The sequence below is a fragment of the Mustelus asterias genome, chromosome 26, assembly GCF_964213995.1.
Source record: "Mustelus asterias chromosome 26, sMusAst1.hap1.1, whole genome shotgun sequence".
Taxonomy (NCBI): domain Eukaryota; kingdom Metazoa; phylum Chordata; class Chondrichthyes; order Carcharhiniformes; family Triakidae; genus Mustelus; species Mustelus asterias.
Genome location: NC_135826.1, coordinates 5,472,159 through 5,488,701, shown reverse-complemented (window position 1 = coordinate 5,488,701; position 16,543 = coordinate 5,472,159). Strand labels below are relative to the sequence as shown.

Genomic DNA, 16,543 nt, shown 5'->3' with positions numbered 1-16,543 from the left:
ACCTGTTCTCACGTGAGTCTCTGTCTTTATATGCCCTGTTTGTGAACAGAATTCCCACTCACCTGAAGAAGGGGCTTGGAGCTCCGAAAGCTTGTGTGGCTTTTGCTATCAAATAAACCTGTTGGACTTTAACCTGGTGTTGTTAAACTTCTTAAAATAAATGCTGGCCAGCCAGCTGTGCCCAGGTCCCACAAATTAATTTTTAAAAATCTATTATACTGTTAAAATGAGCCTTTATCCCAAAAAGGCCATGAAATCTAATTGCTCCTGATCAGTTTGTTTGGTGAGGGGATTGTACAGGATAACAAATGCTGTGTAAATTTCATGGTCAGAACAACTAACATTCAGTAACCAGCTTTCTAGTTTTTAAAAATCACAGTGATGGGCAAACTGTGCTACATGTAATATTTATATTTATGGTATCTAAGATTTTGCAGCAATGACAGTCACTCTGTTGGACATTGGAAAAGTAGTTGCTGGGCCTTGTTAGAAAACAGCACATATTCAGAATCAGCATGAGCAGTGCTACTGAAGAATAGCACGGAGCTGTGGAAATATTTGTCGCATCATACACACATTACATCACTACTAAATGAAAGGCAAAATCATCACATTGTTCACAAATCTTGTGAACTTTTCACATTTAAACCTGATCCATTTCCGCAATTAAGCTTTGAAATGTGTAATGATCTGTGTGGTGAGGGGATAGATGTACTTTTCCATGAGAAATACCTCATAGTTCAAACATACATATGCTGTTTGTAAGTTTGAGTTTTGTCCACCCCTGAAATAAGCTTAGTCATTCAATGCTATAATACCCACCATCTGATTATATATTTGAATTAAATTTTATAGTATTTTTGATTTTTTACAAAGAAACCAGGATGGGCTTGGTACCAAGGCAGGAAAAACGGTGCCTAAAATGGACCTAAATAACAAAGTAGGCAAGATGAATTTACAGGCTACCGTGTACTCCAAATGAAAACTCACATGGTACGGTACGGTTTCCCATATTCATAATTTTACTGTTTCTCTTAATTTAGTTACAAACCAGTTTAATAAGAAAAGCATACTGCCGCAAATGGCCATTACATAAAGGCATTACTGTGCTGATTTTCCCGATCACAGCCATGCTGAAGGTTGTATTATAGTTGACCATAACAGTCTCAGGCTAGGAAGGGAAAGAATCAGTTCGAAGTCCTGCTCATTATTCAAATAACTTTGCTGGAAATTTCTATAAACCCGTTCTGATGACAAAGTTAGGTTTGCTTGTGAAACCTTACATAGTTGAAAATCCGGTCCAGTCTCATGTAAAGAATTTGGTGCAGTACTGGACAGCTCAACCGTGTCCAATTTGGCCCTAATGAAATTTAAAATTTACCGAACTTTCCAAAATGCTGTTAGTGTAGCTTTTAATGCCTCAAAGTCAAGTGTGTTTACAGGATATCATAAACTTCTCGGAGTAAGGGGGAAAAAGTAGCTGAACCATCCATCACTACAAATTGAAAGGTAATTAAATGCCAGCGATGAGGGCAGGTTTGGGTTTTATGGTTCTTACGATCAAATAACATTGAGACACACAGTGTAATGGGAAATGTTGCTTGTGACGGAAACACTGGTGATTTGTTAACAATGTACGTGCCAAAAGTACATGCTTTAAAATAGAACGCATCCTAAGGCACTTCATGAGAATATAATCAGACCAAATTTAACATGGAGCCAATGAACAGGGCATAAGGGCAGGGTGATCAAAAGATTTGTTAAGAAGCAGATCTAAGCAGAACTTTAAAGGAGGAGGGAGGTAAAGATGCAAGGGGGTTTGGGGAAGGAATTCCAAAACCAGGACCTAGAGCAGTGATTGGCAACCTAGAGTAGTGAATGGGTTGCATGAGTGGCCCTCCTTCATCCCTGGGCCGTAAGATTGAAATCAGGCTTGTTGACTAACCATGACCCTGTGAATATTGAATACATTTAATACATGCCGAATATTTCATAACGAGTTATAGAAAATGCTTAATCATTCATATATTAATAGAATTGCCATCAACTTCAAATGGTAAAAGCAAATGAAATATTTAAACTTTGGAAGCAGCGAGAGCACACAGCTCTGTGTTATGTGCAATTAGCAAGCACCTTACTTCACTTGCCCTTGCTTTATGTGCATATCACTTCAGTTATACCCATAGTCTAAAAAACCACGGATGCAAATCAGCGGAATGTGGCTACCCCTATATATGGACAATGATCAACAAAGCGTGTCATGGGCCGCAGGTTGTCCATCACTGGCCTAGACATTAAAGGTACTGCTGTCAGTAGGGCGAAGGAAGTGGGAGATGCACAAGGGGCCACAGGAATGTAGAGTTCTCTAAGAGTTGTAGGTTTGGGGAGATTACAATCCTGGGGAGAAGTGAGGCCATGGAGGAATTTGAACATGAGAATGGATCATAGAACCTCCTATGGTGCAGAAAGAGGCCATTTGACCATCTGATTCTGCACACCCTCCAAAAGAGCATTCCACTCAGGCCTTCTCCCCGTACGTTTACTATGGCTAATCTATCTAACTTGCACATCTTTGGACCGTGGGAGGAAACCGGAGCATCCAGAGGAAACCCACGCAGTCACACGGAGAACGTGCAGACTCCACACAGTCACTCAAGGCCAGAACCGAACTCAGGTCCCTGGCACACAGAACTAACCTCTGCTACCCTTTTCTTGATTTTAAAGTGCTTTAAAATCCAGGCATTGATGAACTGCAGAGACTGCAAGTCTCTGTAGGTTAGCAAGCACAGGAGTGATGGCTGAATGAGACTTGGTACAAATTACAGGCAGCAGAATTTGAGATAGGTTCAAGTTAATGGATGGTGGAAGATGGGAAACCAGCCAGGAGACTATTGCAGTAGTGAAGCCTAGAGCTGATAAAGGTATAAATTAGGGTTTCAGCAGCAACAGATGGTGGGAAATATTAAGATATTGTAATTCAAAACTGATGCTCCCTTGTTCTGAATTCTCAGAGGAAACATAACCGAGGGAATAGGTTCTTTGCATCAACTCTATCAAATCCCTTTATCATTTTAAAAGATCCTAAATAAATCATCTTTTAGAAGTTTGGAGTGTACAAACCAAATTTAAGTAACTTATTCTCAAGTTATTTCTTGAAGCCCTGCTACCCTGCTAAATCTGTGTTGCACAATGTCCTGTTAATGCCAGAATATCTTTCCTGGTGTTCAATGTCCAAAATTGAATGTAGAGCTTTAAAAAGGTCTCAGCGAGCTCCACATACCAGACACATTGCTTTCGCACTTTTGTATTACAACCTTCTTAACATAAAGGCCATTATTTCATTTCATTGACCTTTTGGATTAACCTTTGTAACTGTGTGCCACCTTTTAATGATTTCTAAATACTCCAAAGCTCTTTCACACCACCTAGACTCTCACTCTTAACTAAACAGGGCAAGTGTATCCAACGAGTAGCTGAGCAATACTGTTTTCTTGGACATTCTGGGCTTGATCTCAGTTGTAGTTGTACTGTTGGCCTCTCTACCTCTGGTTTAGGAAAGAAAGGTTCTCTCTCCTCAGCATTTTCTGGTGGTTTCTAGTTGAAATTCATTTTGTGTTCTCTTACATTAGAAGCATAATAAAGTTTATTTATTAGTCACATGTAGGCTTTTATTAACACTGTAATGAAGTTACTGTGAAAATCCCCTAGTCGCTGCACTCTGGCACCTGTTTGGGTTCGCTGAGGGAGAATTTAGCATGGCCAATGCACCTAATCAGCACGTCCTTCAGACTTTGGGAGGAAACCGGAAACCCACGCAGACACGGGGAGAATGTGCAGATTCCACACAGACAGTGACCCAAGCTGGGAATCGAACCTGGCTCGCTGGCACTGAGTCAGCAGTGCTAACCATTGTGTCATCACAACGCCCAACTATGATATTAATTGTGCTCAGTGTCCACCAGGACTGAATAGGTGTTTCAACAAGTAATTGAAAGTGGACTGAAGCTCTGGTGCCACATTCCAAAAACTCCTTCAGGAAGTCAGGAGCCAAAACTGTTAAATGAAGAAAACATTCCCCGTAAAAGAAATGTTTCATACCTTTGAAAGCCCTCTGATACTGCCTGAGAGATGACAGTGCATCCCAAAGAAATGTTGTTGGGTACAGCAATCGGGTTACAAACAGCTACAGCGGTAGTCAGTAGCACATGGGAGTCATAGATTTTTAATCATAATTCAATTTGCCTGACCACAGTAACATTTTAATAGGGTCCACTGACTTAATGGATCCATAATCTTTTGCGCTGTAGCAGTGCTGCTGAAATCCATCAGTGATTTCTTCATGGGAGAAGTGTAAGAAATGAATGCTATTCTACCTCGGATGTATTGATGGTCTCAATAAAATTGAAAATATTTGCATGTATAAAAATGTATTACCACTTTGATTTGGGCACTTAATTTGGTGACATGGTGTCTGAAGGGGAAGGAAGCTTGTAAAGAGTTAAAATTGAACCAATTTGTCAGCACTTCAAAAAAAGGACATCAGAGACCACCAATTGCCAGTGTAATCATAACGTTAAACAGGAAAGCCTCACATTAACTTTCATGTCATAAAAATTATCATAAAATTTAAATAAGAACTCCAGGGACTCGCTTTTGAAAATTGACAAGTTAAATGTTTATTTTAAGATGCCAAGAAGAGCAAGTGGGCATTTATTTCGGAAGTTTCCTGCCGGCTGCAGTTTTCTCTTAATTATTTCTTCCTTCTGACCTATTTAATGTTTTTTTTTGTGAATGGAATTCTGGTAAAGTGTACCCATCCAATTCAGGTTAAGTACACACTGGTGTTTTTCTGACCCTCCCAGAAAATGGGCATTTGATCAGAAATGTGTCCATGAACTCATTTGAATGTTATATTTGGATCCCAGAACAGACCTATTTCCTCTGTTTCTGTAACATTGCCAAAAATCAATGCATTTTGAAGATTAAGGATGATGACCTCAGAATCATAGAATTGTTATGGCACTGGAGGAGGCCATTTGGCCCATTGTGTCTACACTGGTCTCCAAATGATCATCCTGACTTAGTGCCATCCCCCTGACATTTCCCCATACCCCTGCACATTGTTTCTATTCAGTAATCGTCTTAAGCCCTCTTACATGCCTCGATTGAACCTGCCTCTTTCCGGGCAGTGCATTCCAAACAGGAACCACTTGTGTGAAGAAGTTTTTTCTTACATCATATTTACCTCTTTTGCAAATCATTTTAAACCTGTGCCCTCTTGTCCTTGATTCTTTTATGAGCGAGAACAGTTTCTCCCCATCTACTCTGTTCATCCCCCTTGTGATTTTGAACATCTCTATCAAATCTCCTGTTAGCCACCTTCACTCCAAGAAGAACAGTACCAGCCTCTTCAATATATCATCATAACTGAAGCTTCTCATCCCTGAACCATTCTTAGAAACCTCTCCAATGTGTTCACATCCTTCCTGTCATGTGGCGTCCAGAACTGTGCACAATATTCCTGTTGTAATTGTGCAATGTTCAAATCTTAGGGCACTGGTTTCATGTTTTGATTGAACTTGGTTTGATCTGTTGGGTATTCAGCACCAGAATGATGCAAGAAGTAGAAATTAGATTATGTAAACATTGTCCAGAGGGCAAAAGCTCCTTATTGATTTGCGTTAGTGTGCTTTGAGAATTAAACAATTTCAGTGGGGCTACTTTTGAAACCATACTTCATTTTCTGACACTTTTAACACCTGCCTTTAAATTTGTTTCCATCTCTCTTTATTTCCTTTTTAAATTTCTGTTGAACTCCAGGCTCTGATATGTAATACAGATTCTTGTTGGTGTGAAAATGGAGAGTCAGCTCCAGTTTAATTTTCTATAATATATTCTGTTGCAGATTGGTGTACTATATTTATCACAGTCAATGTTGGGTAGATTCCTTGCAGGCATGTTGTTCCTGGCGATATTTTGAGTAAATTTGTAAAGATTAATGTTCAAATTTTGGTGTAGGTTCTGCAGTAAGCTGCTATAATTTCTTCAATCCAATCAACACCTTTTCACTGCTTTTCTTGTGTAATTAAAGTGGTTTGAGCATTGATTTTGGCTATCAATGTACCCATTTGAATTCAAATTTGATTGGTCAGAGTAACTTGATGTCCAGCAGATGTTGCAAATTTATCTAAAATTAAGCATTGTGTTTAAAATGATATATTCCATGTCATGACAATGTGCAGGTTAGACGTCTGGTACCTCCAGTGGTGGAATGTTCCCTAATATTCTGTAAGGTTTCAATTTCAATTCGTTGCCTGCCGCGCTTCAAGAAGGCAGCGCACCACCACCTTCCCAAGGGCAACTAGGATGGGCAATAAAATGCTGGCAGACAGTGACGCCCATGTCCCATGAATGAATAATAAAATAAATTATGAAGACTTAAAACATTCATCCATTTAGTTTGAAGATTTCAACTACTTTTTCTCATCTGAGTTGAAAATATTAATGTTGAGTGCATTTTAAACACCAAAGGAGTGGTTGCACATTCTTATACCCCCCGCAGAAGTGGCACTTGCAGTTAATGTATCTTGGACAATACAGAGTGCTATCAAATAGGTGCCAGCTCGCAGGCTGTTTGGCAATTTCCATCTCAAATTGCAACATCAGTAAATAGCCCGTCTACTCTGTAACATTCATCTCAATCCCAGTCTGAAAAGCGCTCCCTACTGCACTACTAGGGCAATTTCTTCCAGTTTTCTATTGCAGTAATTTTGCAGTCATCCACCATACTTTGTATCTACATTATCAATGTTACGGGTCCAGTTAATCTGGTTAATGGTGATATCTACGATGTTAATGGAGGGCGACTCTAGTGATGATCAATATTATGAATCATTATTCTGCAGGATTTCTAGTTCTGAAGTATAATGAGAAAATAGGTGATACGTTGATGTTACAGCTCCTACAGAAAAGCTTGGTAATCTCAGCCATGTGGTTTTATCTTAGTAAATAGGTTAGCTTATGTATATATGTACATATTTTCACCGCACCCCATTCCCCAATAAATTCACCGCATGCTTTTCGAGAGAAAATGTTAATTGTATTTTTTTTCTTTTGCAGGCTCTTTTTGTCCTTTTTATTTTGGCCTACATTCATATAGCCTTTTCCCGCTCTCCAATCAATTGCTTAGAGCATGTCCGTGAGAAGTGGCCACGGGATGGAATTCTCCGTGTTGAAATCCAGCGCAACTCTAGTCGTGCCCCCATTTTCCTTCAGTTCTACGAATCCGAAAATTTTGCAGGCATGGTAAAGGAGCCAGCAGAAGATGAAGAAGAGCTGACCATAGAAATGTTTGACAACAGTTCCATACAGGTGTGATTGCTGTTCTGACTGTAGCAAGAATTGTTCATTTTGATTCAGTTCTGGTGAGAATGTCAGTTTGAAGTTTTCATTATTTTAAAAATGTTATTTGAAGTTTGTGTCAGCAGCTTTATAATAAGTCAGTAATGAAATAGAACAAGTGAAAAGAAAACTCGGATATTAACAGAAAATGGAGATGGATCAGTAGCCCTAATCTTGGTCACTTAACACAGGCTGTACGACACTAACCAAAAGAGAAAATGCCAGAAAATCTCAGCAGGTCTGGCAGCATCTGTAAGGAGAGAAAAGAGCTGACGTTTTGAGTCCAGATGACCCTTTGTCAAAGCTCTTCTTACTGATGCTGCTAGACCTGCTGAGATTTTCCAGCATTTTCTCTTTTGGTTTCAGATTCCAGCATCCGCAGTAATTTGCTTTTATCCTATACGACACTAATGCTGTTAACTTTAAATTCCAGCTGAAGGAGTTAATTGGGGACAAAGATGTAAACAAAAATACAAAAAAGGGTGAAGTGGAGTTGAATTCTGATGGATTTTAGTGAGCGTTATTCCTGGACCATTCCCTGAAATAAAGCCACCCAAAGCAGTGCTGTCCAATAGCTGACTTGGGAAACTCCCATTTGTATTTCAATTAGTTTATTCATTTGAATTTTGTGTAGTTGGAGGTTTGGAAAGGCCTGTTTCTAGCATTGGCGACTATCACCTAGATTTGTTCGTATCAGCACTTACAAATATTTGCAAATAATGACGAAGATTTGTATATATTAAAATGCTGTCTTAAGGCTCCATAATATCACCTATGAAGACAAAATAGCTTGGGATTCTCTGAAGTTAGTGTTAAGTGTTGTGTTAATACATCCCCACAAACCTGAATTCAGTTAGCGATGGACAATTGAGCAGACTATAGGAAGAGAAAAAATATAAAGCTCAGTTATTTTTATAGCGATCTGTCACTTGAATTGCTGATGGTGGGATGTCCTAGCTCATAATATTTTTTCACCTTTCACTCATTAGCTAGATAAGGTGAGGGAACAGAAGTAAGTCCCAGAACTGCGAATATCCCAGTGGTCTTGGAGAATGAAACATTTAGTGGTAAATCTACTGAAATGCACAGATCAAAGAAAGTGAGCCTATGGGGATGCATGAATACTGGGAAGAATGGAAAACTAGTTTCGCTCGAGTAGTTTTCAGAACAGACAAAAAATTGCAATAAATTAGTTTTTAATACAACTGTAACACACACCTATTGCAGCTGCTTGATTTCTATTTGTATTAATTTGTGATAATTGTTATACTTCATAGAAGTTACCATATTGAGGGTTGAGATAATCTAGACATGTGGAAATCTTATACAAATTTCTAATGCAGGAAAAAGATTTGTTGTCAGGTATGATATAACTGCTGATGTATTTAACATTATTTATACACTAAGATCTGGGGAAAAATCACCCTAATACCATTTGTGTAATTTGCTTAATTCATCTTCCCATTTCTGCCATTGCTGTGCAAGCACCCTCATCACTATTTCACCCTGTTATTTACACTAAATGCTCCCCAGACACCACTCAAATTTGGAAGGGCAATCTATAGTTGTACTGTTCCCTGTTTTGAAGTAGAGGCAGTGGGAAAATCCTACACGTGCACTATTGCTATTGCTGATGCCTTAATGACATGTTGTTGTATACCCTGTATAAATTTGTTCTAGTAAAACCCTATTTTTGGCTTGATGTGCTATGCAGATAGGAGCTGACCATCAACTGTTTCAATCACAGTACACCAGCAAAAACACGCATTAAATGAAAAGCAGTGAAGACGAGATTGCTTTAATTTATTAAACACTAGTCTATGTTCGAATATAAAAGTATAGTTTTAAGAGCTGTAATATTTCACTTCAGTGCGCATCCATATTTAATACAGTTCCGGTTTTAACGTTTTATAATATAAATGCTACATGTAATCTGAGGTTATTTGGAGCAGAAGGGGTCTGAACTGTTTGTCACCAATTTATCCTCAATTGTAAACTTGCACAGAAAGACATAATCAAAAACTGTAGGACCAACATTTCTCTTTGAAGATGCTATTTGTACATGCACAGAGAGAAGCTTAGACAAGCTTAAACGTCACAGGTTTATTGCATGTTTTTCTTGTTCCTGAGTAAAAGCAGAGGGAACTGCCAATGAACTAAGCAAGTCTTGACTAGTGGTCAGATGCAGCACTGAAAAGATGTGACGGGGCTTCTGGAAGTGACCCCTAGGCTATGATACAACCATGCTGGATTAATAAAAATAATAGTCATTAATCTATGTTCAAAGGTCTTAGCAAACCAGAAGAGTGCTAATACCTGTGACAATGTTATCAGTAAATGCTGAAGGCTTTCTGGTTCCTGGGAAAGATATTTTTAAATTCAGAAATTATTGAAGATTCCACCCAAAATGTTAACCAGTTTCAGATGCTGGCCAATCTGCCATGCATTTTTACCGCTTGTGTTTTCATTTCTTTGTGACAAACTTGTGCCTAATTCTTCTTGCCTTTCTGCTCCTTTTCGCAGTTTGAACTCGACATAGAACCCAAAGTGTTCTTAAAGCCCTCACTTGGAAATAAAGCAGAAGTTGTAACGCAGGTGGTACAGAATGATAGCCAGGGGCTCTCATTCACTGAGGCACCTAGTAAAGGTATGCAGCCTCTGCAGGAAACAGTCTCCGAGTTTGAGATGCTAACGAGAGCAGGTAAAATTTTAGTGATACAAAAGCTCTTCTTTCCCCCTTTTTTCCAACCTGCTTCCAACATCTCTCAAACTCTACACTTGGGTAGGATCCTCATTTGCTCACCTTGGAGATTTATAATTGCTAATCATACTAAAATTTTTGGTGAAATAGTGCCCGATAATTGATCACTCTGAGCCTCGATTTAGAAGTGTGAAATAACTTTTGTTTTTCTAAGTGCTGTTTAAAGTTTCTTGAGCTCCAAAGACAGCTGCTGCAAAACTCACTAATTGCTTATCACAGCTTTTCTGCTTTTCACAACTTCTAGCAGTTCCAAAATATTTTCTGCGTTTGCTTCTGAACATTGTCAGACATCTAAAGCAGAGCCTGAGGTATAAAGTCTGTACCTTTAGATTCAAAAAAATGTTTATTAATCTTGTAAAACACAGCCAGTTGCTTTAATTATATTTTGTTGTCGCTGGTCTTATTTAATGTATTGGTATCAAACGCTGCAGGAAACTTTACATGTAAGCTAAATTTCGAATGTATGATGCTTTTAAACTTATAACATTGCTTGCAACACTACTAGTGACTGATTGCAAATTCCGGTACACGACCCTAACATTTTGATGGTCACAACAGGCACAACCCAAGTCTGTAATAGAAAAATGTATACTTCTGTTGCTGGGTGTTTTTCATAGGTGAAGTGGACCCAGTCTGAAAATTCCACGCCCATCCTCATGACTTATTGAAATTATAGTGACAAGATTGATATGTAGCATTGTCCTTTTATTAATGTTAATTTTTGTTTTTGGCTCGAGGCTGCGGTAAAACGTTTTACATCCCACCAATTCCTGGATAATTCCATGGTTACTTAATTTGAGCTTAAAAGGGCTCACTGCTAATCACCTCTGTTCATCCCCATGTATATCATTTATTTTTTGGATTTTAAGTAGGGATTAGGATGATATTGATATAGACAGTAAAGACATTTACAATATGGTGAAACCTGCTTAAGTGCGCACATTCTGGTAGTTAAAAATGTACACCAAATTAGGTTAACCAATTAACTGGTCTACTTTGAAGTTGATTGATGCTAATTTGTTGAGTACACATTTACAGGCTGGAATGTTCTGAAAATGACAGTTTTTAATATAAGCTTTGACCTGACATGAAACAATGAAGAAAACTTCATTGTTTTATTTTTTCTTAAAGCCAACTTTTTGGCAAACAGAACAAATCAGCCAGTGAGGCTCATCTGAAACAGAGCGGAACCAACTCGTGGAGATCCTCAGGAACAGAGCAGGGTCAGCCAGCAGGGTTTCTCAGGAACAGAGTCAGCCAAAGAGCTTCGTCCGAAACAAAATGGAATCAACCAGTGGGTTTTTCTGAGATAGGTCAGCCTGTGGGGGTCTGTCAGAAACAGAATAGGGTCGGCCAGAGAAGCTTTTCAGGAGCAGAGCAGGATTAACCAGAGGAGTTTTGAGTGGATTCTGCCAGAGGTACGGTTCAGAATGAAGCAGGATCGTGAAAAAGAATAAAGTTCCAGGAAAGATACTGCAGCTCTGGACTTTTAAACAAGCTTCTCAAGTAAAACAAGTCATTTGTTAATCAAGACAACTCTTCTGTTTTGAGAAAGCATTTTATCATCTAACCATACCTTGAGTTGAAATAACAATTTAGCAAATCAAAATGAGAAATGCTTGACTTAAGCAGATCTAACCCATGATGGTAAAAGTTGGGTAATGCATCATAAGCAAGCGAGTCCTAAATGTAAAGATGTACCATAAACAATTTGAACTATACTTCAATTTGACATGGTTCACATTTTTAAGACAAACTGTCTAATTGCCCCAATTGTCGAGCAGTTTTGAGTAGCTTTACAATTTATTGAACTATTCACTGTAACATGGACTTATCAATATCATGTGAATTCCTTGACAGCAGTGAATGCTAGTTGATTTCTATGGTATCTTATTGAACTGGCTATCCAGAGACCTGGACTAATAAATCCAGCGATGGAGGGATGTTGGTTGAAAGATATGGTTCTGTGAGTATGTCTAAGTCAGGTTGTTACTTGTCCTGCTGGTGGGCCTCTTGACGGTATTCAGTCAGGAGGAATGGTCCTGGGAGTCCTCTACATTGGCCTCAGACCCCAGCTGCTTGCCTCAAAGGCGCATATCAAACAAAATCTGACACCTTGCCACATGAGGAACTTGGTCAAAGAGGTGGATTTTAAGGAGCACATTGGGAAGGGCGGTGTGCTAAATGAGGTACATTCATAACAAATTGGACATCAGTAAAGTACTCTAGACCATTAGCAGCAGCAAAATTGCATTCCACTACAATCTGTAGCCTCATGACCCAGCATATCCCTCACTATTAAGCTTTGCACCAACTTTGGTTCAATGAGGCGTGCAGGATAGTATGCCATGAGCAACAGTGCACCTAAAAATGAGGTGCCAGCCTGGGTGAAACTCCAACACAGGACCTGATGCATGCTAAAGAGTGGAAGCAGCAGGCTATAGGCAGAAATAAACAATTCCACTGCCAAAGGATTGGATTAAACCTCTGCAGTCTTGGCACATCCAGTCATGAATGGTGGTGAAACTAAGCAGCTCGCAGGAGGAGGCTCCATGAATGTCTCCATTCTCAACCACCTTTAGCCAGCAGTGCGAAGTAATTGATCCATATTAGCCTCCACCTGAAGTGAACCATCGCAGAAGCCAGTCTTCAACCAATTCTATTCACTCCCATGATACAAGGAACAGCTGTGTTGACTGCAAGGCTACAGGCCCCTGAAGCATACCGGTTGTAATGCTGAAGATTTGTGCTTCTTGTCAAGCTGTTCCAGGCCAGCTACAACACTGATCATCTTTCAGACAAGGTGGAAAATTGCTTTGTCCACAAAAAACAGGACAGATCCAATCCAGCCAATTATCACCCCATCAATTTACTCTCAATCATCTCAAAGTAGAAATGTTCGTTCACAGTGCTTTCAAGTGGTACCTACTAATATCCTGCTCACCAATGCTAAGTCTGGGTTCTGTCAGCACCACCCAACTCCAAACCTAATTTCTACCTTGGCCTAAACCTGGACAATAGAGCTGAATTCCAGATGTGTGATCAGTGTAACCTCCTGTGACATTAAGGCAGCCAGCCTTTGGCCAAGTATGGCATGAAGGAGCCCTAGTAAAATTGAAATGATTGGGAATTGGGAAGATTTCACTGACTGGATTCATGCCTAGTACAAAGGAAAATGGCTATTTGTTACAAGTCAATCGTCTCAGTCATTGAACATCACTGCAGGTGTTCTTCAGGGTATGGCTCAATTGTCTTCAGCTGCTTCACTAATAACCTTCCCTCTCTTGGTCAGAAATGGCAATCTTCGTTGATAATTGCATGGTGCTCAGTTCCATTCACAACTCGTCAGATGCTGATGCAGTCTTATGTAGCAAGATCTGGACAATATTCTGGCTTGGGTTGATAAAGGGACAAGTAACATTCACGCTGCATAAATACCAGGCAAAGATCATCTCCAACAAGTTAAAGTCTAAACACCACCCTTGAAATTCAGCAGCATTAGTCAAATCCTTCACCATCAATACCCTGAGAGTAACAATTGACCAGAAGCTTAAATGAACTAATCACGTAAATACTGTGGCTACCAGAGCAAAGGGTGGGTAACCTATGGTGAGTGACATCCGTCTTAACTTACCAAAGCCTTGTGACCACCTACAAAGCACATGAGGAATGTGATGGCATACATTTGGATGAGTGCCGCTCCAACAACACTCAAAGAAACTGTACCATCCAGGTCAAAGCAATCTGCTTTAATTGGCATCCCGTCCACCACCTTAAACATTTGCTCCCTTTGCCACTGATGCAAATTGGTTGCCATCGACAAAATGCACAGCTGTAACATGTCAGCTTCAACTACACCTTCCAAACCCATCATCTATGTCACCTCGAAGGACAAGGGAAGCAGGCTCATGGGAACACCATACCTACAAATTCCAATCACAAAACATCCTGACTTGGAAGTAAATCATCACTGGGTCAAAACCTTGGAACTCGCATCCTAACAGCTCCAAGGGAGCACTAACATCCCATGGACTGCAGTAATTCCAAGAAGGCAGTTCACTGGCATCTCCTCAAGGGCAATTAAGGATGGGCAATAAATGTTGATCTTGCTCATCCTGTTAATAAATAAGTCTGTGTACGGTTTTGGTGGTCTCATTTGAAAAAGGATATAATTTGGTTATATGCATTTCAGAGATGTTAACGCGACTCATTTCTGGGATGAAGGGCTTATCTTATGAAGAAAGGTTGGTCCCATACCCATTGGAGTTTAGAAGAATGAGAGGTGATCTTACTGGAACATACAAGATCCTGGAAGTGATCGGATGAATACTCGAAGATCTTTCCTCTTGTGGGGAAGACAGAACTAGGGGACACAGTTTAACAATAAGAAGTCTCCTTTTTGATCGAGATGAGGAGAATTTTTTCTCTGTGTTGTTAGTATGTGGAATTCTCTTCCCCAGAAAGCAGTGGAGGCTGAGTCATTGAATTTTTTCATGGCTCAGTTAGGTAGATTTTTAATAGACAAGGGAATTGAGGGTTACGCGGGGATGACAGCCAAGAAAAGTGTTGAGACCACAACCAAATCAGTCATGATCTTGTGGAATGATGACACAGACTCAAAAGGCCAAATGATCCACTCCTGCTCCAAAGTTTATGTTCCTAAATTAATACTCTGGGGTAAAACCTTTTGCAGTATCTTATGAGCTAACAAAGAAAATAGCCAACTCAGGTGAGTGAATGGCCTAAGTGAAGCTCTGTAACCTTGAAGGAGATGTACTTAGTTTTTAACCTGAATAATCAATTGAGTTGTTGGTGATATAATTTGGATTTTGAATATGTGCTTTATTTAGGTGACCTCGCTTTTTAAATTTTTGTCTTTGAAGCAGCCTAGACAGTAATGATAGTGAGGATAGCAAAAATTATTTTTGTGTTATTGTGTGAATATGCCATTAAGCTGACGTAAGTGTTATAGGTTGTGGTCAGAGATATGGATAGCAGAGAAATGACTGAGAAAGTTAGATTATTTCAGACTAAACAAGGTAGGAGCTTCAGTAGGAAATATACATAAATTATCACCTCCAGTTCATTAGTCTGAGTTCTTAAAAGTTAACCCATTTATTATTCTAATTCCTATATGCAGTACGCAGCAAATATTGTTGGACATGGTGTTTGATCTTCCTTGTACTTTTATGCAGCAGAGCTGTACCGGGATGCAGTTGTAAAATCTGGCATTTCCTTTCTTTGGCAAAACTACTTACTGGCAAGAGGAGGAGGAGTATGACTGTTAAGTCTATTTATCTTATGGCCTCTTGGCCAACTCGCAGAATGTTTTCTGCAAGACTTGTCTATACTATTCATGCGAGTCTGAAAAAAGAGCCATGTACACAACATAGCCACAAAAATATTACTATTCACTTCCTACTAGAGTTGGAGAAGCAAACTTTCTGTTGGGTCCAGTGATAGAACCATAGAATCTCTACAGTGCAGAAGGAGGCCATTTGGCCCATCGAGCCTGCACAGAGAACAATCCCACCCAGGTCCTATCCCTGTAACCCCACATATTTAACCTGCTAATCCCCCTGACACTGAGGCAATTTATCAACCTAACCACATCTTTGGACTGTGGGAGGAAGTCTTGGTGTTCTGTAATGAATTGGGTCGTGGCTGCACTAGAGTTTGCAGTGCCAAGAACTACAGCTTCAGAATATTAAACATACAAAATCCCCACTAAAAGGTAAATGATACCCACCTGGCATTCTCAATATTGTTAATGTATCATATGGCAGAGAATTACTTATCCAGTTACTCTGCTTCTGTTTTATGTAAATAAGATGTCATGAAATCTACTCTGCATAATCCAGTGATTTCATCTATTAAAGAGCTTGGATTGGGAACTACATAAGTACCGCTTTGTTTACAGAGTTATTCTTAGTTGTCATAGGAATCATTTAAAGTAACTCAACGCATTCTAGTTAATTTCACATGTCTTTAATGATGCTTCACCATTCCTGAGGTACTTGCACTGTTGCTACTGAGCTGCTTTTGGATGAAGTTTGAATTAATTCTTGCCTGTCAAATCATTGTTCACCAGTCAGTCTTGGCTTCTACCCTATTAAGTGTGGCTCACTTATCTTGGCAGCAGATTCATAGACTAATTTTTAGTAATTAAGAATCTGCTGTCACGATAAGAGAACCACATTTTATCAGTGCTACCACTGGGAGCTAACTCTTCCATCTTTGCATTAAAATGTTGGATAAAGTTGGGAGATTGTGGGGAAAGGAAATGGACGTGAGTCAAAGATTTTATAAGTGGCTCCAGTTTTGTGGTAATGGCAGCAGTGATTAGCCATGTGCCATTGGGAAGTGGTAATTACTCAAATT

The 16,543-nt window shown here is 39.5% G+C and overlaps 1 protein-coding gene across 2 annotated transcripts in view; it reads left to right on the top strand.

Moving 5' to 3' along the window:
• tmem259 (transmembrane protein 259) overlaps nt 1-16,543 on the top strand; it is a 61,761-nt gene that overhangs the window by 13,731 nt on the left and 31,487 nt on the right. Inside the window, exons 2-3 of one of the 2 annotated variants that reach the window (XM_078198096.1) lie at nt 7,120-7,371; nt 9,925-10,048. In XM_078198096.1, coding sequence (XP_078054222.1) covers nt 7,120-7,371; nt 9,925-10,048 — 376 coding nt within the window. Of the gene's footprint in view, nt 1-7,119; nt 7,372-9,924; nt 10,103-16,543 lie in introns of both variants that reach the window. The other variant, XM_078198095.1, reaches the window with a different exon arrangement.